Genomic DNA, 23478 nt, shown 5'->3' with positions numbered 1-23478 from the left:
GCCAAGCCCGCCCCAGACTGGAAATCTTTGGGGGGAGCAGGCGGGCCTCCCTCCCTCCCTCTAATCTCAAGCCGCTATTAAAAATAAAACCGCTCTCGTCGTCATAGCGACCACAACAGCGGCTGTGGCTCTGTGAGGGTGGCAAAAACTTCCGCAGCCACGCGACAGCCGTCGGGGGAGTTGGGGCGCCACCGGGGCCGCGGCACTGAGGCCTGCCCTGGGGCCGGACGGGGACCCCAGCACCCGGCCCACCCCTGTGGAACCGACAGCAGCTGCTTGGAGAACTGGAAATGGAGGTGCAGGACTGACTGGACCAGGAGGTGACCAGGAGCACCCCTCCTCACGCATGGCCCTCCTCCCGGACCTCGGCACCTCCTCCGCACCCGTCCGGACTCCAGCACCTGGGCTGGGGCTGGGGCTGGGGGATGCTTGAGGGGACCCCGCCTGCCCAGCCTGCCCCCAGCCCCCGGCGCCCTCCACGGGCCAGACGTGGTCGCGTATGTTTCCGCTTTCCCGGGAGCGGAGTCTCCCCCAGCCCGTGAGGTGCACACGGGTCACGGCAAACATTTGATAACGAAGCCAAACACACTCGAGCAGGAGGAAGCCAGGCCCGGTTCCGGGTTCCATGGGCGGGGACCCAGGAAAACTCGGGCCAAAGGTGTGTGTCGGGAGGGAGGTTGGGGGGGGGGGGGGGAGAGACCTGGTGGAAGAGAGGGACAGGGTCCCCCCTGGGGAGCGGCTGGTGGGAGGGAGGGTGCCCCAGGCAGGGGGTGCCCACCGCCTCCGGAGCCCAGCCCGTGCCCAAGGCCGTCATTAGGGTGAGTCAGGTGCTCCAAATAGGTGCCGAGGCCCCCGCACAGCTGAAGTGACTGGCTGGGCACCCGCCCCTGGAGGCCCCTCCCGGCCTCTGGGAGGGTCAGGACAGCCTGGTCGCCCTCAGAGCCAGGCAGGGCTGCAGGCGGGCAAGAGGCTTTTATTTATTTTTAATATATGTTATTGATTTCTTTTACAGAGAAAAAGAGAGAGGGATAGAGAGTTAGAAACATCAATGAGAGAAACATCCATCAGCTGCCTCTTGCACACTCCCTACTGGGGATGTGCCCGCAACCAAGGTACATGCCCTTGACCGGAATCGAACCTGGAACCTTTCATTCCGCAGACCAACGCTCTGTCCACTGAGCCAAACTGGTTTTGGCAAGGGGCCTTTCTTAAGGGCTGTCAAGAGCCCTGGCTGGTTTGGCTCAGTGGATAGAGCATCAGCCTGTGGACCGAACAGTCCTGGGTTCGATTGCAGTCACGGGGGTGCAACTTGGTTGCAGGCTCTTCCCCGGTCAGATGGAGTGTCTGTCTTTCCTTCTCTCAGGAAGGTCAATGGGAAAATGTCCTCAGGTGAGGACTCAGAGAGCCCAGCATCCCACGGTCACCCTGAACCCCACTTTCCAGACGGCCCAGGGCTGAGGAGGGATCCTCCCTGGGCACAGCTCCCGTGGCCTCTGCTGCTCTGCCCAGACCATGAGGTGCCACGGTCACTCGGGTGGCGTTTGCCCTGCAGCCAAGGGGAGAGTTACCCACAGTCCTGGGGCCCATGCCCACCTGGTCCCTGGTCCAGAGGTGCCAGGGGAATGGGGAGGGGCACACCCAGGCCCCGCTGGGAAAGGAAGGCCCTGCCTCTGCCGGGCACATGCCCCTGGGCACACAGGCCAGGCACAGCTGCTAGCACCCAGCTGGGCACCCAAACCCACGGGTGCCAGAGCGGATTCCGGAACAATTTGTCCTGATGAAACCCCTCGGTGCCTGTGTCTCCAGCAAGCCTTTCTTGGTTCAGGGCAATTAGCCCAGCAGCAGCTCAGCCGAGTGGGCACCGCTCCTTGAAGATCAAAAGTGCCTGGGCAGGCGCTAATTAACTCATCATCTCGGGGCCCCGGGCCCTGCGACTAGTCCAGGCTCCCCAGAAAGGGAGAAGCCGCCAGCAAGCAGGGAAGCCATTCTCGGGTTGTTTTTAACTCCCTATTAATTATTTTCATTTTCAAAACTTACAAACAGACATGAAGTTTAAAATACCCCAGAATGCCTGATGGGCATGGCTCAGGGGTTGAGTATCAGCCTACATAGGAACCAGGAGTTCACGGTTCGATTCCAGTCAGGGCTCCTGCCCAGGCAGTGGGCCGGATCCCCAGTAGGGGGTGTGCGGGAGGCAGCCGATCAATGATTCTCATCCTTGATGTTTCTCTCTTTCCCTCTCTCCCTTCCTTTCTGACATCAATAAAAATATCTATTTAAACCCAGAATTGATTTGTAACTATTTTGTGAATGAATCCATGTCACAGGCACTGGGTGGCCTCACCAGGCGAAGGCTAGGCCTGGACGGTGGGCATTGCGCACGGGGCTGCCCAAGGCCGGTGTGCTCCATGGGCAGAGCCCACAGGCTCCGCGGACTTCGTAGGAAAGGAAAGAGCGTAACCCGTCTCGGTGATTTTTATATGAATCACGCTAGGATGATGCCATCGAGTTAAATAAACTCTCTGATTGCAATTTCCAGTTTGGTTCTCCTGTTTGGTACGGCTCCTCGAAGGTCTACAGTGCCGTGCTGCTAGGATGCTCCCGCTGGACTGCGTGTAGACACCCAGCGTGCACGCCCACACGGCAGAGCCACGCAGGTGCGGGTGGAGGACGGGCAGAGCTGGGGTCTCACATGCCCCCAGCGGCTGTGTAACCAGGAGCTGGTTAGCTCCGTGGAGCCCGGGACCTCCCCAACGCTCTGCTCAGAGCATTGCTTTTGGAAACGCCCCCTCGTTCCTTCCACAAACACCACCTTCCAGGCACTGGGCGAAGACAGCCCCACGGGGCCGCTGTCGGCTCGGAGCGGAGTCGGACGTCAGGGAGGCCTCTGGAGAGGGAGCAGCTTTGAGGTGATTTAGACGGAGCCTTCAGGGCAGAGAGAGCAGCAGGAGCAAAGGCCCTGGGGCAGGACCTGGCTTGGCTTGGCCCAGGAACAAGGGGAGGTGGGCATGGCAGGAAGCCCTGGGTGAGGAAGGCAGTGGGGCAGATTGCTTAGACCCGTGGTTGGCAAAGTGCGGCTCTTTGGCCCCTTGAGTGTGGTTCTTCCACAAAACACCACGGCCTGGGTGAGTCTGTGTTGAAGAAGTGGCGTTAGAAGAAGTTTAAGTTTAAACAATTTGGCTCTCAAAAGTAATGTCAATCGTTGTCCTGTTGGTATTTGGCTCTGTTCACTAATGAGTTTGCCGACCTTGCTTAGACCTTGGGCACAAAGTAAGGAATTGGGATTTTATTTTGGGGGACGGGGGGGCTGTGGGGTCAGCGCCCCACTCCCGAAGCTGGTGCTGATCAAACGCAGAGCTGCCAGCCGGCGCCCTTGAGGAGGCATTCGGTGGCCACGCCCACCGGGAGCCCCACAGCTGAACGCCTGGCAGAGGAATGCCACGTCCTCCAGGGCTCAGAGCGGCACAACTTGGAGTCACAAACCTGGAACAGCCAGTTCCCACGGGCGCGTCCTGTGGTGGGGAGGGGTCCATGCCGGGTGACTGCTTGTTCAGGCCCCACGCCCCCAGGCAGCGTGGGTCCGAGTCCTCTCAGCCGGACGCAGGGCTGATGGCAGCGCCTTTTCGCCCTGCGTTCAGTGGCCTGTGACGTTGGTATCACTTGTCTAGGAAGCTCAGTCACTTCCATGTTAAAACGGGCGCCGAAACCGGTTTGGCTCAGTGGTAGGGCGTCGGTCTGCGGACTGAAAGGTCCCAGGTTCGATTCCAGTCAAGGGCATGTACCTGGGTTGTGGGCACACCCCCAGTAGGGGGTGTGCAAGAGGCGGCTGGTCGATGTTTCTCTCTCATCAACGTTTCTAACTCTCCCTCTTTTTTCCTCTCTGTAAAAAATCAATAAAATATATTTAAAAAAAAAAACAAAAAAAAAAAAAACGGGCATTTGGGGACAGGAGCCACGGGCTCTGGGCTGGAGGGCGGCAGGCACAGCAGCCTTGGCCTGGGAGCCCCTGCATCCGGTGCAGGGAGGCCCCGGGCCGGCCAGCCTGGAGGACCCCCTCTCCCTGTCAGGAGGGGAAGCACAGCTCGTCCACCTCCAGTTCCCTGTTTGTGACACCAACCCGACTCCGAGTGGTGGAGGGAGCAGAGGCATCACCCACACAACCCCAGGCTCTGGGGGAGCCGCCCGGTGCCGGGGGACCCAGACACGCCCCGCTGTGGCCACACGGCCCAGGGGTTAGGGCGTCATCCGGTACCCGTGTCCCAGGTCTGATGCCCAGTCAGAGCTCATACAAGAATCAACCGATGACACATTCATCACGGCATCGATGCAGCTGTTCCCCTTTGAGACAGCAATGCAGGGACCTGAGACTGTTACGCTAAGCGAAATGAGCCAGTTGAAGGAAGACAAACATCACATGATCTCTCTGATAAGTGGAATCTAAAGAACAAAATAAACCGAGGCACAACCTCGGTCCAGAGGCATGGATGCAGGGGACAGAGGGACAGACCCCAGGGGAGGAGGAGGCGGGAAGAGGTGAACCGAGAACGTGTCTGCACACGTGCATGGCCCTAGGCACAGGCAATGGCAGGGTGGCCCAGGTGGGCAGGGCTGGGCGGAGGGGGCAAACGGAGACAAGGAGAGGCATTATAATGCCATCGACAATACAATAAAATAAATGAACAAAAAACTTCACAGCCTAAAAAAAAGAATCAACCAATGAATGCATAAATAAGTGGGACAACAAATCAATCTCTCTCTCAAAATCAATAATTTAAAAAAAAATACATTTTATTGATTTTTACAGAGAGGAAGAGAGAGGGATAGAGAGTTAGAAACATCAATGAGAGAGAAACATCCATCAGCTGCCTCCTGCACACTCCCCACTGGTGATGTGCCCACAACCAAGGTACATGTCCTTGACTAGAATCGAACCGGGGACCTTTCAGTCTGCAGGCGCCACACCAGTTTTGGCTCAAAATCAATAATTTTTGAAGAAGACACAGCCGTTGCCTTCAGAATCAGCCCTCAGCCTCATCGTCACTTTTCCACCGGGAAGGTGGCCCCCACCCAGCAGCCTCCTGGCCCCGCACTTCCCAGGGCACTGAGGCTGTGTGTCACAGGCCCCGTCTGCGGGACGCGGCTCCCCACTGGCCTGGCTGGACCCAGTGCCCCGGCCTCGCTGGGTCGCCCTCGGGCCTCCAGCCGAGGAGGCCACCACGCCCCCTGGCCAGCACCGAGGGGGGGGCCCTGGGATTCGGGGCACACTCTGTCCCCGAGTGACCCTGACAGTGTCCTTCCTCCCTGGGGATGCGCCACCTGCCCTTTGACCTTGAGGAGGGGGCCTGGGCCCCACAGAGGGTGGACTCGCAATCCCTCCCTGCTCGTGACTGCTGGAGAGGCATTTCTCCGCGGCTGTTTTTCTCACAGCAGAGAGCAAAGTACTGTCAGATAATCTTATCCTTGTCCTGCCCTGACCCGCGTCGGGGGTGGGGGCGGGGGGCGCAGCCCTGCCAGCTCGCCTCCCTCCGTGGCAGACAGTGCGACCACGCACCCACGGCGAGGGCCTCAAGAGGAAGGAGCCCAGGCCCACAGCCAGCAGGGCGGTCCTGGGTTCGAGGGCCATTCCACCCCGCTAGCTGTGCACACTGTGGCAGGTAAGTCACCTCTCTGCGCGTCAGAGACGAAAGGGGGCAGGCAGTACAGGCGGAGGTCAGCCTCGGACGCCCCCAGCACAGAGGCTGGCACCGCCCACGTGCCCACCAGGCTTCCCGGGCCCGTGTGGACAGGCTACGTGTGCACACCCGGAGCCTGGCATACAGCAGGCGCTCAGCGTGCAGCCTGGCACACCGCCGGTGGGGTCAGGCCCGGGGTCATCCCAGCCCCTGCCGGCTGCGGCGTTCACTGGAGCACAGAGCCGAGCTGGAGCACAGAGCTGGAGCACAGAGCTGGAGCACAGAGCTGGAGCACAGAGCCGAGCTGGAGCACAGAGCTGGAGCACAGAGCTGGAGCACAGAGCCGAGCTGGAGCACAGAGCCGAGCTGGAGCACAGAGCTGGAGCACAGAGCTGGAGCACAGAGCCGAGCTGGAGCACAGAGCCGAGCTGGAGCACAGAGCTGGAGCACAGAGCCGAGCTGGAGCACAGAGCTGGAGCACAGAGCTGGAGCACAGAGCTGGAGCACAGAGCCGAGCTGGAGCACAGAGCCGAGCTGGAGCACAGAGCTGGAGCACAGAGCCGAGCTGGAGCACAGAGCCGAGCTGGAGCACAGAGCTGGAGCACAGAGCTGGAGCACAGAGCCGAGCTGGAGCACAGAGCTGGAGCACAGAGCCGAGCTGGAGCACAGAGCTGGAGCACAGAGCTGGAGCACAGAGCCGAGCTGGAGCACAGAGCTGGAGCACAGAGCTGGAGCACAGAGCTGGAGCACAGAGCCGAGCTGGAGCACAGAGCTGGAGCACAGAGCCGAGCTCGGCCCTCGGAGGCCTCCCCTGTAGCCGAGAAGCCCGAGACGGGGACACCGGCGCCCGGACCAGCTCTGCCCCGGCGGCTGGGCACACGCAGTGCCCGTCTCTCCAGATCCCAGGCCCCAAGGCGCGGCCACCTAGCAGCACCCTCACTGCCTCTGCGTTCGGGCACTGCACACCGGACAGCGTGAGCCGCTGACGCTGCCCTCATGCGCTGACGGGACCATGGCCTCCCTGCCCGCCTCGTGGTGCTCCGGCCTCGGGCACCGGGACTGGCCGGCCAGACCCCGAGCCCCAGGCCCCAGGGCCCTCCCTGTGACGGCTTCCTTCGGCGATGCCTTCGTGGTGACAACGTGGCTGCCAGACGCAGCTCCTCCGTCCCCCCTGGGCGAGGAGGACACGCCCTGGCCAGGACGGCTCAGCGGCCATCTCTGCGTCCAGCCCACACGGCCGCAGTCAGTCCCGAGCTCTCCACGTGCGGATCGGCCAGGCCTCCGGTCTCTGGCTGGCCGAGGGCAGCGCTCGGCCCCGCGGCCACGCCCTCCTCTGGACAGTCCTTCGCCTGCTCCCAGGATGCACCTCGGGGCTGACCGTCCGCGCAGGACCTGAGCCCAGACCCCTACGTCCAGCCGTCCACTCGGCACCTCGTCCTGGTGTCCAGGGGCCTCGTCAACCTTCTCACAACCGGGGCGGACCCGGACCTGCGCTCCAAACCGGCCGCTCGGCCCAGCATCCAGCCAGCCTGAGCCTCTCCCACCACCACACTTCCCGTCCACTCGCCCCTCAGTGTCTCCCCACCCTGGCCGGTCCCCCAGGACCCCCTCCCCGGCCAGGTCCCCCCTCCGCCGCGTCCCCCCGGCTCCGGACCCACAGCCGATGCTCCAAGGGCTTCCCGGCAGCAGGTTATCAATGCCGGTGCGCCTCTGCTCCCTGCGGAGCTGACTGGGCAGAAGCAGCCGCAGCCGCGGGCCCAGAAGCTTCCATTAGCAGCGTGGGCCTGGCCCCCGCCCAGCGGCCTCCCACGGATGGGGAGTCAGGCCGTCCGCTCTGCGCTCCAGCCCTCAAGGCCGCAGCTCTGCCCACGCCCTCCGCGGGCTGCGGGGTCCGGAGCCGCCGGGCGGAGGTCGAGGGATGGGGTGACTCCATCACGGCCACGGGACCCCGGACGAGGGCAGCTCAGCCCCGAGGACCAGCTCCAGCGCCAGGCTCGACCTCTTTCTAGCATGTTCCGTGGGTAAGTCCTGTGACGATTCTAGACCTGTTTCCAGTGGCGATGACCAGCTACCTCAAGACTGGAGTGTGAAGCCACAAGGAAGACAGATTCCGCTTCTGCAGGTCAGAGGTCGGAGGGGCTGGGCTGGGGGCCTGTCCGTGAGGCCGGGGCTGATGGGATGTGGAGCGGCTGCTCTGGGCCCACACGTGTCCCTGCCACCAGCACCCGGCATCCACCGGCACCCAGCGTCCTCCATGGCCGGTCCACAGAGGCCCCTCCCTCAGGCACAGCCTCCCTCAGGCACAGCCTCCGCAGGCCAGGAGGGGGTCACCGGGCACCTGGGGGCCGGCCGGTGGCCCCGGGCCCAGGGCCTTTGCCAGGGCTAAGCCAGCTCATAGCAGAGTGCCTGGTGAGGAGCCAGAGAGGCTTGACCCGCTGTCCCCTCAGTGGCTCAGGAGACGTCCAGGGGCCCAAGAGGCAGCCCCTGAGGCTCCCAGACGCGGCAGAAGCCGTAAGCCTGGGCTGGGCCGTGCTGAGGGAAGGGACAGTCCCTCCCGGAGGTGGAGGGAGGGGACCTGGCTTATCACGTCTCTGAGGTCCCCTCCCCACACCCACCAGCCGGCTCCTGCCGCCCTGCCGCCCGGCACCCTGCCCGCCCTCACGGCTCTGCCTCAGAGCAGGAGCCCCCACGGTCCCGGAGGGCCAGCGAGAGTGGACAGCCCACCGGGTCGGCCTGCGTCCGAGCTGTGAGGGACCGGACCCCAGAAGGCCCACCGGCTCGGCCCGTCCACTGGGCGGGAGGCCGGGCTCCCGGGCCCAGGGGGAGTCTGGGAAGGCTTCCCGGAGGAGGTGGCGTCTGAGCAGAGCCAGAAAGGCGGGCCAGGAATTCTCCTTCCCGCCGGCCACACCCGCCTTATCTCGCCTCAGGGAAGCAGCTCCCAGGGGCCTCCCCAGGAAGGCGGCTCCCCTCCCCCTCCCTTGGGCACAGGCTACATCACCCGCCTGGAATGCACTCAGTCCCCCTCCCCCTGCCCCCTCTCCCCACCTCGCCCCTCCCTCGCTCCCCTCTCCTCCCCCTTCCGTCTCCATCCTGGTCTCCCTCCCCTCACCCATCAGCCCATCACTGCGGACCTGCCCTGGGGATTTCCAGGATCCGACACCCATGGGCGGGGTGAGAGGGGCGGCACCCTGTGCCAGAGGGTGGGGCTTCCTCAGGAACCTCCCCCAAAGCCTCCCTCCAGAGAGGACAGGAGCTCCCACCTCCTCTGGGCCCGGCCGGAGCCCCTCCCCCTGCACCTCAAGGCCTTTCTCTGCCAGGCTCCCCCTGGAGGGGGCATGTCCCCTGGCACCCGTGTCTGGAGCAGCACCTGCCACCCTGTGCCCGCTCCGGCTCAGCTGTCCCCGCTCCCACGGCCTCCCTGGCCTTGGCTGTGGCCCGGCCGGGGGACGGGGTGTGGCCACAGGTGCTGAGAGGACAGAGTCCACAGAGGCCACCTCCTCCCCGGCCGCCCGCCCTTCCCGCCAGCTCCAGGCACAGTCTCTCCCCAGGTGGCTCCCTGCCTCAGCCACCTGCCCCCCCTCCAAGTCTGTCCCCAGCCACTGGGTGGTCAGAGCCCCCAGTGCTGCACTTCCATGGCCCCCCGCCCTCCCATGGGCTCAGGCACCTGCTGCAGCACACACCCAGAGGCCAGCATCTCTGTGACTGCAACACGGGCCAAGGCTCCAGCCCGGACAGCTCCTGCAGGCCCCCAGGTGGGTGGGACCAGGCGGGTGCAGCCATGGTGAGGGCCCCAGAGCTTTGGCCAGCCCTCCCGTCAGGGCTGTGTATTCTGGAGCCTTCTGCAGGCTGGACCCGGAAGGGCTGGGCCGGTGGGTGTGCAGGGGGCCCTTCCCAGGGTCACCCCACCCTCAGGCAAGGCCCGGGGTCCCCCTGCTGGGCCCCCACATGCATACGCAGTGCTTCTGTTTTGCAATCTATTTTTATTGACTTCGGAGAGGAAGGCAGAGGTTAGGTCTGGGGTCGGTGCTCCAGGCGAGAAGCAGGGGATCAGGGAAGGCCCCGAGGCCGACTGGGCCGTCTGCGGGTTCCCAGGGCCCAAGGGAGCTGGACTGTGGGGAGGGGGGCGATGGGGGAGACGGGGCCTGCAGCCTGGGGTGGGGGAGGGGGGTGATGGGGGAGACGGCGGAGGCTGGTGACTGGCTCAGGGCTTGCAGCCCGAGCGGGGGAGGGGGGTGGGGGGGAGCCGGAGGTGAGCGAAGGAAGCCAGAGGCAGCGTCAGAGACGGAACACGCGGGGGCGGCCGGCTCAGGAGCCGGGACGCGGGTCTGGGCACAGTGCCTGCAGCTGGAGAGGAAGGGACCTTGGCACAGCCCTCCTCCGGCGCAGGGGGTGCTGGTCTGCCCTGTCCCCCCGCCCCTCCTCCCATGCGGCCCCAGACCTCCCATCCCAACCACAGCATCCGAACCCGGTACGGGGGTGTGGCACGGCCTGCGCAGAGCACCTGGGCCCACTGTGGGCGCCCGCAGACAGCGGGTGGACGTGCAGGAGTCCCACGGGACCACCACGTTTGTGGGCTGCCAGTCACGACGCAGCATGCGTGCTCCCACCGGCTCCACGTGTGGCCACGCGTGCACGTCCGCTGGGGTCCGACCGCCATCCACACAGACACGTCTGCTGATGCAGGGACGTGGGGGGTTCGTGGGCCTGGGGGGGGCTCCAGCCTCGGGTCCAGCATCCTCATGCCATAGACACCGCGCCCGGCCAGGTGCCCGCGCCGCCCCGAGCAGCGCCATCGCGTGATCTGGGCTGTGCCTGGGAGGGTTCGGGGGGTCAGTCAGTCCTGCCTTCCCAGCATCTGTGTCTCCGTGTGTCCCGGGGGCCGGGGCAGCTGGGTCCCTGTGCTGGGGACTCCGGCGGTCAGGGGCATAGGTCACAGGACAGTGACAGACACAGCAAAGCCCTCGAAGCTCTGGGGCCCGGCCGGCCAGGGCGGCTCCGGTCAGGTCAGGGCAGGGGATGCTGTGCCGTGTCCTGGTCCTGTGGGGCGGAGAGGGGTGCAGGGCCCCGCAGCCAGAGCGGCTGCACACAGGCTCCACACGGCGTGTATGGGGCCTCACGCCTGATTAGTCGGCACTGTCCACACGGCAGCTCTCGACCGGCACTGGCCACCACACGGACCCGTCGCCGGCGCGGCCAGGCCAGGCGTGAGGGTTGGCTTCCCGCTTCCCAGGGAGGGGCCGAGGCCGAGGACCGGCACCACGGACGGCAGAGCTCGCGGGACGCGGGCGGGACAGGCGTCACACCTGCGGCCAGGCCCTGGCGCTGACCCGGTGCCGGCGGGGCCCGGGGCCAGGCCGGCCCATCGTCCAGGGAGTCCCGGGAACACACCGGCCGGGGGCCTCCACAGCGCAGGAAAGGAGCCGACTGAGGGGGCAGGGAGGTCTCCCGGGGCACGACCCAGCCTCACCCGGCTCTTCCTCGAGGGGGGAGTCCCCCGTGGACGTGGGGTGGGCGGGCCGGCCTCGGTGAGAGCCCAGGGAAGGAGCCGAGGGTCCTGAGAGCTCCCAGACGCCCCCCGGCCCCGGGCTGCCCCGCGCAGGGGCGGCTGGGGCAGAGGCGTGAGTCAGCACCTCCTCCTCTGCTCCGTCCGGGAGGCGCGAGGTCCGAGAGGGGAGAGAGGTCAGCGCGGCAGGGACAGCCACCAGCTTCCTGGAAGGGGGTGGGACGGCTCACGCTGCTGAGGCCACGGCCGACTCGGGCCGGTCTGGCTGAGTCTCGGGGAGCAGCGCCCCGAGGCCTGCAGCAGCCGGCGGGCGGGGGGCTCTGGAAGGCAGGACGGGGACCCCAGGTCAGGCCAGGCACCGCCAGGGTCTCGCAGGCAAGGAGTCCCCCTCGCGGTCCCGCCGTGGGGCCTGCCCGTTTCCCAGCCGGGCAGCGGGCAGCGGGAGCCGGGAGGGAAATGCCCAACCTCAGATGAGTCACCGCGCCCTCTGATTCAGCCTCCAGCGGGGAGGGAGGGAGCCTGTCCCGGGCCAGGGCGTCCCTGCAGGCCCTGCCACCCGCCCGTGGGCACCACTGAGCAGCCGGACCCTGAGCTCCTCTCGGCCAGCACCCGTCCACGGTCCCCACCCCACCCCATTCCCCCACAGGCAGCCGGGCCAGGGCACCCACTCGGGGCTGCATCTGCCGCCCGCCTCCCGGTGGGCTGTCTTGTCCCGGTGAGTTCTGGGTCTGGGCACTGCGGACAGGAGTCTGCCTGGGACTGGGCGCCCCACATCCCCGCCCCCTCGTCCTCGGTCTCCTACCCCGGCCCCGGGGGGCAGATGTGTCTCACTCCCGCAGTTCCTGTCTTCCCGATTCCCTCTCGCGGACGGCGCTGTGAGAGTCCGCGAGGAGCAGTGTCACCCACGAGCTGTTTAAGTTCGTTTTCTTTTTTGTGTGTCCTTCTGCCCGGAGCAGGCACTTTGACTTTCCTAAACGCCAGGGCGTTGTTCCCTCTCATAGATGGGGACATCTTTTTTAGCACTTTCACTTCTTATTTTATTTTAAACACATTGACTTTAGAGAGGAAGAGAGAGGGAGAGATAGAAACATCAATGAGAATCATTGACTGGCTGCCTCCTGCACGCCCCCCACTGGGGAATGAGCCCACAACCCAGGCATGTGCCCTTGGTGGGAATCGAACCTGGGACCCTTCAGTACGCAGGCTGATGCTCTATCCACTGAGCCAAAGCAGCCAGGGCAAAGTTGATTTTCATACCATGTGTGAGCCTTTGGTCAAAGTTCGTGGGGGTTTTTTGGCCCGTGGAAGCCAGAGCCCAAATTTCCCAAAATTTCCCTCCCTCACCCCCCAGTTTATTCCTGTTTTAAAATGTGTTCAAATATTTGACTCCACGCCTGGCCTGGCAGGTCCTGGGCCCTCAGGTGGGTGAGCAGCCCGCACCTGCCTCCAGGCTCCAGAAGGCGCTGCCAGCCACACCCCAAGCCCCCAGAAGCTGCCGGGGGAGGGGAGTGTCCACATCAGGCCCCCAGAGCCGCCGAGAGAACAGGGACGCCCAGGGACCGAGGCCAGGACCCAGGGTGGACAGCACCCGTCAACGCAGACCCTCCCCCGAGCCCGGCCCCCCGTGCCCCGCACGGCCCCGGGCCCACCGCGCGGAACAATCGCCCGGCTGTGTCTCGGGCACACAGCGCGCTTTCACGGCCACAGACAGGGTCTGTGCCCGCCTGGTGCCAGAGGGAACAGGCCAGTGCCCAGCTGGGAGGGTGCTGCTGCAGCCGGACAGCACCGGGGACTTCCTGCAGCTGCCAGCAGGCGGGGCCGAGGGGGCGCTGCCAGCCCAGCCCAGGCCCCGGCCCAGCGAGGAGGCAGCCCGGCTCGGGGGCCGTCCCATTCGAGGCGGCCGAGCTCCGGCTCCTCCCCGCTGGGCCTCCGCACGGCTTCCCGTGGGACAGGGCCTCGGCCCGGGATGACGGAAAGTTCCGGAGAGACTGTGGGGACGGCCGCACAGCGGGGTCCACGTCCCTCACGGCCACAAGCCGCTGACACGCAGGCGGGTGGTGAGCTTTACGTGACACCACACACGCGAAGAGCCGCTTCTGGGAGTGACTGAGACACCGGCGGGAGGGGCTTCATCACTCGTTTAATGGCACATGCAGCACAGAACACAGGTACACACGCGGGGACACGCCATCACCCACACCACGGCCCGTCGTTCTCTCAGCTGTCCCGTGTCCCAGGGCCACCGGGGGCGCCGCGCAGCCTGTGTGGCCGAGCGGGCTCGGGGACTGTAGGATTGAAAATGCACTTGGGAGGATGTCTGAGACGGTGCCTGGGGGTGTGGGGCCGGGGCCCCAGCTCAGGGGAGGGACTGTGCAGGGCGAGGCCCCGCCACACGGGACGTGGTTCTGACAACGTCCTCCAAGCCATCCGGGATCCCCCCTCGGTCTCCCAGGAGCGGCTTTGCACACTGGCTCGGCCCGGCTCCCGGCTCGGCAAGTTCCACACTCGCAAGGTTTCCTCCGTCCTGGGCGTCGTGGCCCGGCCGGGTGACCGCAGAGCCACTGGCACCTGGGAGTGTCCCGGACCCACCAGAACTTTCCTGCACCCGCCGTGGGGGTCACTGCGCCAAAACTAGTAAGAGTGGGCTCCTCCTTCTGAGGTGCCCATGACCTGGACGTCTAGGGGGCTGGGCCCTCGCTTTCCTTAGCCTCAATTCCTGCTCGGAGCCCCAGGCCATGGGGCACGGCGTGGACACTGCTGCCCACGTCAGACCCGATGACCTGGGTCAGAGGTGGCCGGGCCCCCCCCTCCCGCCACGGGGTGAGCACGCTTCAGCGTCCCCCAGGAGACTCAGGGAGGGTGGGGTCCCCCCGCTGAGCCAGGGCGTGGAGGATGGGTGTGTGGGGAGGGCAGCGACGCCCTCAGGCTGGGGCCCCTGCGCCCTTGTTTACAATGCACGGTGACTGTTCCCTTCCACACGGCCGGGAGGGGCGGCGCCCAGGCTGTGGACCCAGCCCTCGGCCTGCACAGGAGCCCGCGGGAAGCGGAGAGGGGCTCAGACGGTGAGGGAGATGAAGCTGTTGTAGCGCTGGATGTTGCGCTGGAGGATGTCGGAGCAGGGCCCCAGCACACGCTCGAAGCGGGGCCGGTCCAGCTTCACGCACTTGAGGGGCCCGCGGGCCAGGACGGTAGCCGCCCGGGGCCGGTTCAGCAGCAGTGCGATCTCTCCTGCGGGCGAGAGGGCCGTCCGATTCGGGGAAAACAGCCAGAGACCCGGGACTCTGGCCTACATCTGACGTCGATAAACAATAAGCCTTCGGTGTAGCCCTGATCGGTGTGGCTCAGCGGATAGAGCGTCGGCCTGCGGACTGAGGGGTCCCAGGTTCGATTCCGGTCAAGGGCATGGGCCTTGGTTGCGGGCACATCCCCAGTAGGAGGTGTGCAGGAGGCAGCTGATGGATGTTTCTCTCATCATCGATGTTTCTAACTCTCTATCCCTCTCTCTTCCTCTCTGTAAAAAATCAATAAAATATGTTAAAAAAAAAAAAAAAAAAACCTTTGGTGTAAGCACTCGTGTGGGTGGTACTGGCACTGGTGCCGACGGGTCTCTCGGACGCCTGACATTCACATTCAGCCTGTGCCCGCCCCCGGGCCCCTTCAGCCAGGACGGGGCCAGTCGAGGCCTCACCCGGGCTGGGCCGTCCCCCGCAGGTCCCCTCCCTGCACCGCCAGCCCCACTCACCGAAGTAGTCGGAGGGCCCGAGGCGCCCCACCTCCACGTACTCCTCGCTCGGGGCCCGGCGCTGCAGCACGGAGGCCGTGCCCTGCGGACGCCAAGGGGAGAGTGAGGGCCGCCGGCCGAGGTCACCCATCGGGGGTCCCTGTGACGGGGCTCCCCCTCCCCAGCTCCTTCCCACACCCTCCCCCTGCGTCCGGCTTCCCCCACGGCCAGGCTGGGGCTGAGCCACCTCCAGCGGCCGTGGCTCCGTGGCTCCGTGGGAACCGGCGTCTCCGCGTGGCCACAGCCGACCTTCGCGAGGCCCCAGGGCTGGAGCGCGTCACGCCCGGCGAGCCGGACACAGGCTCCGGGCGCGTCCCGGCGGGCCGGCCGGGAGCACGGAGCGTCCGCAGCCTCACGCCCAATGATTAACAGGAGGCGTGAGGACCAGACAGCCGAGCCGTGACCCGTGACCCGTGACCGGTGACCCGCGTGCCTCCGCCGTGGTGGCCGGACGGCTGGGCAGCCTGGCGGGAGGCTCCCGGGAGGACTGTGTGGAGCGTTCCCGGCCCCTCGCCTGCGGGAACCGGGGCGTCCCTGTTGGTGGGACCCCGATGGCCGTCCTCTGAGCCCTGGGGGGAGGGCGTGAGGAGCAGCCCCCCCCCCCCCCCGGCTGGTCTCCCTCGCCCCCACTTCTAATTCTGAGCTCCGGGAGTCACAGCCTCTCCCCCGCTCCGGCTGCGTCCCCTTCACGGCCGAGGACCGCGGCGCTGGTGCGTCCGGCACGCCCGCCACCCATGCAGCACAGGAGCGTGACGGCTCCGCGGCCCGCGCCCGCCGCCGGCCGCCCCTCACGGCGCCGGTTAATGGGTAACCCCGTCTGGGAGCGGGCGGCCGGGCCTGGAGCGGGCCGGTGCACGGTGACCGTCCGGACGAGCCGAATGCCTGTCCCTGCGGGCTCCCCGCCCCCCGCGGCTCCGAGCGGCCGAGGAGCTGCCCACGGCGGCTCCCGGCTCCGTGACCCGCAGGCCCCGCCCACCGCTGCCGTGCCGTCCGTCACACACCCCGGGCTGCAGACCGTCGTCAAAACAACTGCACAAACACCCGGCTGGCGCCGCGCCCGCGGCCGGCTCCGTGCCAGCCTTCAGGGGATCGTCCGTGCACAGCGGCGGCTTCCGTGGGAAAACAGCACCAGCGGCCGGGGCCGGGCCGGGAGCAGGTGGCCCCCGACTGGGCCGCAGGCCCCGCCCAGCGCGCGCTCGCTGCACCCCGGGGGCCGTGCTCTGCGGGCAGTGCCCCCGGGGACTGGCCTGGGGCCTGGGGGGCCTGTGCTCTGCGGGCAGTGCCCCCGGGGACTGGCCTGGGGCCTGGGGGCCTGTGCACTGAGGGCAGTGCCCTCGGGGACTGGCCTGGGCCCGGGGGCCGTGCTCTGCGGGCAGTGCCCCCGCGGACCGGCCTGGGGCCCGGGGGCCTGTGCACTGAGGGCAGTGCCCCCGGGGACTGGCCTGGGGCCTGGGGGGCCGTGCTCTGCGGGCAGTGCCCCCGGGGACTGGCCTGGGCCCGGGGGCCTGTGCACTGAGGGCAGTGCCCCCGGGGACTGGCCTGGGCCCGGGGGCCTGTGCACTGAGGGCAGTGCCCCTGGGGACTGGCCTGGGGCCTTGGGGGCCGTGCTCTGCGGGCAGTGCCCCCGGGGACTGGCCTGGGGCCTGGGGGGCCTGTGCTCTGAGGGCAGTGCCCCCGGGGACTGGCCTGGGCCCCGGGGGCCTGTGCACTGAGGGCAGTGCCCCCGGGGACTGGCCTGGGGCCTTGGGGGCCGTGCTCTGCGGGCAGTGCCCTCGGGGACTGGCCTGGGCCCGGGGGCCGTGCTCTGCGGGCAGTGCCCCCGCGGACCGGCCTGGGGCCCGGGGGCCTGTGCACTGAGGGCAGTGCCCCCGGGGACTAGCCTGGGGCCTGGGGGGCCGTGCTCTGCGGGCAGTGCCCCCGGGGACTGGCCTGGGCCCGGGGGCCTGTGCACTGAGGGCAGTGCCCCCGGGGACTGGCCTGGGCCCGGGGGCCTGTGCACTGAGGGCAGTGCCCCTGGGGACTGGCCTGGGGCCTTGGGGGCCGTGCTCTGCGGGCAGTGCCCCCGGGGACTGGCCTGGGGCCTGGGGGGCCTGTGCTCTGAGGGCAGTGCCCCCGGGGACTGGCCTGGGCCCCGGGGGCCTGTGCACTGAGGGCAGTGCCCCCGGGGACTGGCCTGGGGCCTTGGGGGCCGTGCTCTGCGGGCAGTGCCCCCGGGGACTGGCCTGGGGCCCGGGGGCCTGTGCACTGAGGGCAGTGCCCCCGGGGACTGGCCTGGGCCCGGGGGCCTGTGCACTGAGGGCAGTGCCCCCGGGGACTGGCCTGGGCCCGGGGGCCTGTGCACTGAGGGCAGTGCCCCCGGGGACTGGCCTGGGGCCTTGGGGGCCGTGCTCTGCGGGCAGTGCCCCCGGGGACTGGCCTGGGGCCCGGGGGCCTGTGCACTGAGGGCAGTGCCCCCGGGGACTGGCCTGGGGCCAGGGGGCCGTGCTCTGCGGGCAGTGCCCTCGGGGACTGGCCTGGGGCCTGGGGGGCCGTGCTCTGCGGGCAGTGCCCCCGGGGACTGGCCTGGGCCCCGGGGGGCCGTGCTCTGCGGGCAGTGCCCTCGGGGACTGGCCTGGGCCCCGGGGGCCTGTGCTCTGCGGGCAGTGCCCTCGGGGACTGGCCTGGGGCCCGGGGGCCTGTGCACTGAGGGCAGTGCCCCCGGGGACTGGCCTGGGGCCCGGGGGCCTGTGCACTGAGGGCAGTGCCCCCGGGGACTGGCCTGGGGCCCGGGGGCCGTGCTCTGCGGGCAGTGCCCCCGGGGACTAGCCTGGGGCCTGGGGGCCGTGCTCTGAGGGCAGTGCCCCCGGGGACCGGCCTGGGCCCCGGGGGGCCATGCTCTGCGGGCAGTGCCCTCGGGGACTGGCCTGGGGCCTGGGGGGCCTGTGCACTGAGGGCAGTGCCCCCGGGGACCGGCCTGGGGCCCGGGGGCCGTGCTCTGCGGGCAGTGCCCTCGGGGACTGGCCTGGGCCCGGGGGCCTGTGCACTGAGGGCAGTGCCCTCGGGGACTGGCCTGGGGCCTGGGGGCCCGTGCTCTGAGGGCCCCCGGGGGCCTGTGCACTGGGACCCTGGGCTCCGCTCTGGGTGACAAAGGTTAGGGAGGGGAGGGGGGACTGAATAGCGACCTGTCCCTCCGCCCAAGGGAGGGGTGATGGAGGGACAGCCACTCCGGCTGCCACACCCTGGGCCGGGGACAAGGCCGCCCTGCAGAGCTACTCGGCATTTTGGGGTCTTTTCCCCTCTGACGGGGGCGTCCCCTGCTCCAGAGCTCCCTGCCCGTCCACCACAGCGGCTGAGGGACATGCGAGAGGCACCAACCGGTGGAAAGTTACTGATTTTTATTCCTGAATCGCGGTTTGAAACGGTCAGTCACGCCCCGCCGACTAGCTCAGTGGATGAGTGTCCACCTATGAACCAAGGGATCAGGGTTCGATCCCGGTCAGGGCCAGGCCCAGGTTATAGGCGGGATCCCAGTTTGGGGCGTCCAGGAGGCAGCGGGTCCATGATTCTCTCTCATCATGGATGTTTCTCTCTCCCTCTGCCTTCCCCTCTGAAATCAATAAAAATACAATAAAAATAATAATAAGAAGAAAACTCAGTCCCTGTGGGCTTTTCTGGGCTCGGCAGGACCAGGCGGGGGCGAGAGGCCGGGCTCTGAGGCTCGTGGCGAAGGCTCGGGGCCAGTGTCCTCTGGCGAGAGCCAGGAGGGTAACGGTCAGCACCGTGGGGGCTCCCGGGGTCAAACGGGCTGGACACAGGGGTGAGGGACACACTGACGGGCAGAGTGTCAGCCACGAAACGGGGGGCTGGCGGGACAAGCACCATGTGGTCCCCCGTTCGGTGGTGCGCCCCAAAGAGGAGGGAAACGTTGACCCCTGCGGCCAGGGGGTCACGGTGCCCGGGGGTCAGCAGACACAGATGGACACACACGGACTCCCCGTGTGAGGCCGGGAGGAGCCAGTTCGCAGACGGGAGGACACGGCCGTGAGCGCGGGCACACCAGGCGGGGACCGCGCGGGCTCCTCGCCAGCCAGGCCGTCTGCAAAAGCACTTCCCGGCGCGGCCCGGGCGGGGCTTCCCTTTTCTGCTGAGGAGGCTGGACGGAGCGGCCGCCCGCGGCGCTGACCGGCGGCCGGCGTGGGCTCCGAGCTGCAGTCCCTGGTGGAGACGGCCCGGCCTCAGCCATGAAGACGCAGCGCTCACTCTGGACGGAGCCCCAGACAGGCCTGACCCGTGCGAGGCTGACCCGGGGCCGCGGGGGGCAGACGCCCTCACGTGTCCCAGGCACAGGCCTCCCCCGCTGTGTCTGCGCCCCCACGGCCAGGCCACCCGCCCACCACACCCGGGCGCCCTGTCCCTCCTTCTCCATCTTCACCCTTCAATCCCCAGACCTCCCTTCCACACCACCCCTCGGGCGGGGCGGCCCCTGCTCCTCCGGCTGAGCCCCCGGCCTTCCTGCCCCGGCCTGACCATCTCTCCACGCAGGCCGCCTGGCAGAGCTCCAGAACGTGGGCGGACACACAGCCGGCGGCCGCCACGCCCTGCCCGGCAGGCGGAGCCTCAGGCTGGCGCACAGTGGGGGCGCGACAGGTGCAGGCGGAGGGCCGTGGTGGGGCCGGCGGGCTCCAGGCTGCGTGTCCCGAGATGGTGGTGAGATCGGCTCTGAGACACAGTGTGCCAGAGGAGATAAACCCGCCCAGCGTTTCTATGGCAACGCCGCCAGCACAGCTGATGCGTGAGCCCGGAATCTCACTCCCAGATTTTACAGAAACCGGCTGGTGAGGTCCGGCCGTCCCCGGGCTGCGCAGAGGGTCCCGTGGGCACAGGACGCAGCAGAGGGACCCGAGGCGCAGGCCGGCCCCTCTCCTCTGCCAGGGGCCTGGCTGTTCCGGAAGAGTCGGGGGCATGAGTGGGAGTCAGGGTTTCCCAAAGAAACAGAACCGACGGGGTGAGCACAGGGAGACCTCAACGCCGAGGAATGGCAGCTGGGACACTGCGCGTATGCACAGTAGCACATGTGTTCACACAGCCACACGTGCAGTTACATGTGCACACGTGCAGGCACACGCACAGTCACGCGTGCACTCACACATGTGCACACGTGTGCAGGAACTGCCCAGCAGAGTGCCGGAGCAGAGCCTCCAGAACGGGGGAGTGAGGTGCAGGCTGACCCCGGTCTGTCCCTTGCTGCCGTGTGTGTCCTTGGGCAGAAGACCAGCCCTCGCTGCCCGGACTCCCCCACGGCACAGCCTCCCCCACGGGGCAGCCAGGTCCCCGGACAGGGCTGCGGGGGCAGACAGCTCTCGGCACAGCCAAGCTCTGGCTGTTATCGACGACAGTCGGGTGGGGACGCTCTCCTTGCCCTGAGCGTCTGCGCGGACCTCCCGCCGTCCGCGCTCTCACACACATCACTGCCCTGTTTCCTCCTGGGCCCGGCCCAGCTGGGAGGAGGCGGCCTCGGAGAAGAATGGACAGTTGTCTCCAGGGCCAGGGCCGTCCCTCATTCAGACCAGCGGCTCTGAGGCTGCCGAGCCCACGGCCAGGCTGCAGGGCCGGGCGGGGACGGGGGGCCGCCACCCCGCAGCCCCTCCTCCCGGCTGTGGCCAGGCCGCCCAGGAGCCAGGCACCAGGAGAAGAGATGCAGGTTTTCACAGGAAATATCCTGATTTTTAAATATCAGAAACCTGTTCACTCAAATGGTGAAAAAGCCGGCGTGCGAGTCCACACCCAGGCCCCTGGGCCAGGCGGCCGTGAGTGCAGGGCACACGCAGGGCACACGCAGGGCACACGCAGGGCACACGCAGGGGAGGACGGCCCGCCCTCTGGCCCCCGCAGCCTGGACTGCTCTAGAAGGACCAGCAGCCTCTGTGGGGCCTCCCCACCCCTCACTGGGGCCTCCTTCTGGGCCTCAGGGCGCCAGCGAGAGCCCCACACAGCCAGCCCTGGAGCAGGGCTCAGGGGCCGAGCACCAACCACGGACCAGGAGGTCAGGGTTCGAGTCCTATCAGGGCACAGGCCTGGGTTCTGGGCTCGACCCCCAGTGTGGGGTGCGCAGGAGGCAGCCGGTCCGTGACTCTCTGGCCGTCCTGGTGTTTGATAATCCTCACCGAGGGTATGTTTCCATTTCTCTCTCTCTCTCTCTCTCTCTCTCTCTCTCTCTCTCTCTCTCTCTCTTTTAGAGAGAGAGGGAAAAATAGAGAGAAACATCAATGTGAGAGGAACACCCGACCAGGCCCTGGGCTGGGAGGAGCCTGCAACCCAAGTACCTGCCCTCGACTGGACTTGGACCCGGGACCCTCTGGGGGGGACGCCGGCCACACAGCTGCCGCCCCCGTCAGTGACTGACAGCCGCCTGTCACAGCCCTCAGGGCCAGCCCCGTGGACAGGAAGTGAGTCACACGTGTGCAGCAGAGAAGCCTGGTGCCATTTTCCAAAATCAAACCTTTAGCTGAGAGCGTTACAGACCACACGCCGCTGGACATACGAACAACACAGAGACCCCACGGCCCTCCACAGCCACGCACCCCGAAAACCCAGTGCCTCCTTGCCCAGGTTCTGACGAGGGAGCAGCCGCCAACCTGGCCCAGAGCCCGCCCTCACATGTACTGTGTGCGTCACCACACACACGTGGGGCCGGGACGCCATGTGTACAGAACACACACGTGTGCACAGAACACACACGTGTATAGAACACACATGTGTGTACAGAACAGAGCCTCAGATCCCAGGAAGACTCATAGGAGTGGGCGTGGGGCTGCCTGCCCTGGTTGCAGAGGGTGAGAGTGTGGGCTCAGGGCACACATGGACGCTTGTCCCCACCTCCCAGCTGCACACACGGCCATGTGACCTGCACACACACACCCCACCGTGCCCACGCGGCCTGCACGCCCCCCGTGTCTGCGTCCGCAGGCGCACCTCCGTGCCCACAACCACACAACCTGCCCCCGTGCCCACAGCCATGTGACCTCCACGCCCCCCACGGCCACGGCCACGGCCACGCCACGCGATCTGCACACACACCCCACGTCTGCAGGCGCACCTCTGTGCCCACAGCCACACAACCTGCCCCCGTGCCCACAGCCATGTGACCTCCACGCCCCCCACGGCCACGGCCACAGCCACACGATCCGCAGGCGCACCTCCGTGATGATGAAGAAGTCGTCGCCGGGCTCGCCCTGCACCACGATCTTCTCTCCGTCCTCAAACTGCACGGGCTCCAGGGCGTCGGCCACCGTCAGGCGCTCCCACTTCTCCAGGGACTCTGGGGGAGGGGGGGTGGCGGTGTCACCCAATGGCACCTCAGACCCGCCCCAGCCCTCCATGAGGTCCGTGCGGGGGACCGGAGCAGAGGCCGAGGGGCCGAGGGCCGACACACAGACCGGCCTCGGGGGGCGTGGCTCAGATGGGCTGCTCCAGCGCACGTCACACACCACATGCCACATGTCACGCCACATGCCACATGCCACATGCCACATGCCACATGCCACGCCACACGCCACACGCCACATGGCACACATCACATGCCACACATCACGTGCCACATATCACGTGCCACACGCCACGTGGCACACACCACATGCCACATATCACATGCCACATATCACATGCCACGCCACATGGCACACGCCACATGCCATGCATCACATGCCACATATCACGTGCCACACGCCACATGGCACACGCCACATGCCACACGCCACATGCCACATGCCACACGTCACGCCCCCGCCCCCACGTCTAAGCTGAGGAGTGCTCGGTGCCCTCGGCTCTCCGGGAGATCAGAGCTGCTGCGCTCTGCAAACAGCAGAGCCGGCTGACAGGACAGGGGCTGTGGCTTTGAAAGGACCGAGCGTGTGCTCAGGCCGCGTGTGCCAGTGCCAGAGGACACGCCGGTTCGCGTGGCCACCCTCAGGCGGGCACCGGGTTCCACAGCCACGTGTGCCTCCAGGCTGGCTGTGCACGGCCCCGCCCGCCCGGTCCCTCTAACCCTCGGAGGGACCCCTCGCGCTCCCTGTAGGAGCTTTGCTCGCTGGTTCCGGCCCGGCCCGCCAGACGCACGGATGTGGGTCAGTGGCTAAAAACACACGGCCGAGCCTCTGTTTTAGTCTGGGGAAGGGGCCGCTCTCCCGCTGTACAACTCCTGCCACCCTCCAGCCAGCCCGGGGTCCGGGGTGCCCGGGGCTGGGGGGTGCCCGGGGTCGGGGCGCCCGGGGTCGGGGGGCGCCGGGGCCGGGGGGCGCCCGGGGCCGGGGGGTGCCCGGGGCCGGGGTGCCCAGGAGCTGTGGGCATGGATGCTCAGGGTTGGAGGATAAGCTGGAGGAAATGGCACTGGCCGTAGAGGACAGACAGACCAGCAACACGCCTGCGGACAAAGATGGCTTGATTCTGACCAACAGCAGCGTGCTCACATGTGTGTCCATGTGTTCATACATGCAGGTGTGTGCACACATATGTGGGCTGTGCACAGGTGCACACCTGTGAGCATG

At 67.2% G+C, this 23478-nt stretch overlaps 1 protein-coding gene across 1 annotated transcript in view; it reads right to left on the bottom strand.

The window, feature by feature from the left end:
* Window positions 1-13298: 13298 nt before the first annotated feature.
* PRKAR1B (protein kinase cAMP-dependent type I regulatory subunit beta) overlaps window positions 13299-23478 on the bottom strand; it is a 51545-nt gene continuing 41365 nt past the window's right edge. The window contains exons 8-10 of the mRNA XM_036432605.2: window positions 22132-22253; window positions 14918-14999; window positions 13299-14403 (exon numbers count right to left, since the gene is read on the bottom strand). Coding sequence (XP_036288498.1) covers window positions 14231-14403; window positions 14918-14999; window positions 22132-22253 — 377 coding nt within the window. The 3' untranslated portion in view covers window positions 13299-14230. The remainder of the gene's footprint in view (window positions 14404-14917; window positions 15000-22131; window positions 22254-23478) is intronic.

The sequence above is a fragment of the Pipistrellus kuhlii genome, unplaced genomic scaffold, assembly GCF_014108245.1.
Source record: "Pipistrellus kuhlii isolate mPipKuh1 unplaced genomic scaffold, mPipKuh1.p scaffold_m20_p_113, whole genome shotgun sequence".
Lineage (NCBI taxonomy): Eukaryota > Metazoa > Chordata > Mammalia > Chiroptera > Vespertilionidae > Pipistrellus > Pipistrellus kuhlii.
Note: the sequence above shows the minus strand (reverse complement) of the source record. Positions and strands in the feature narration are given on the sequence as shown.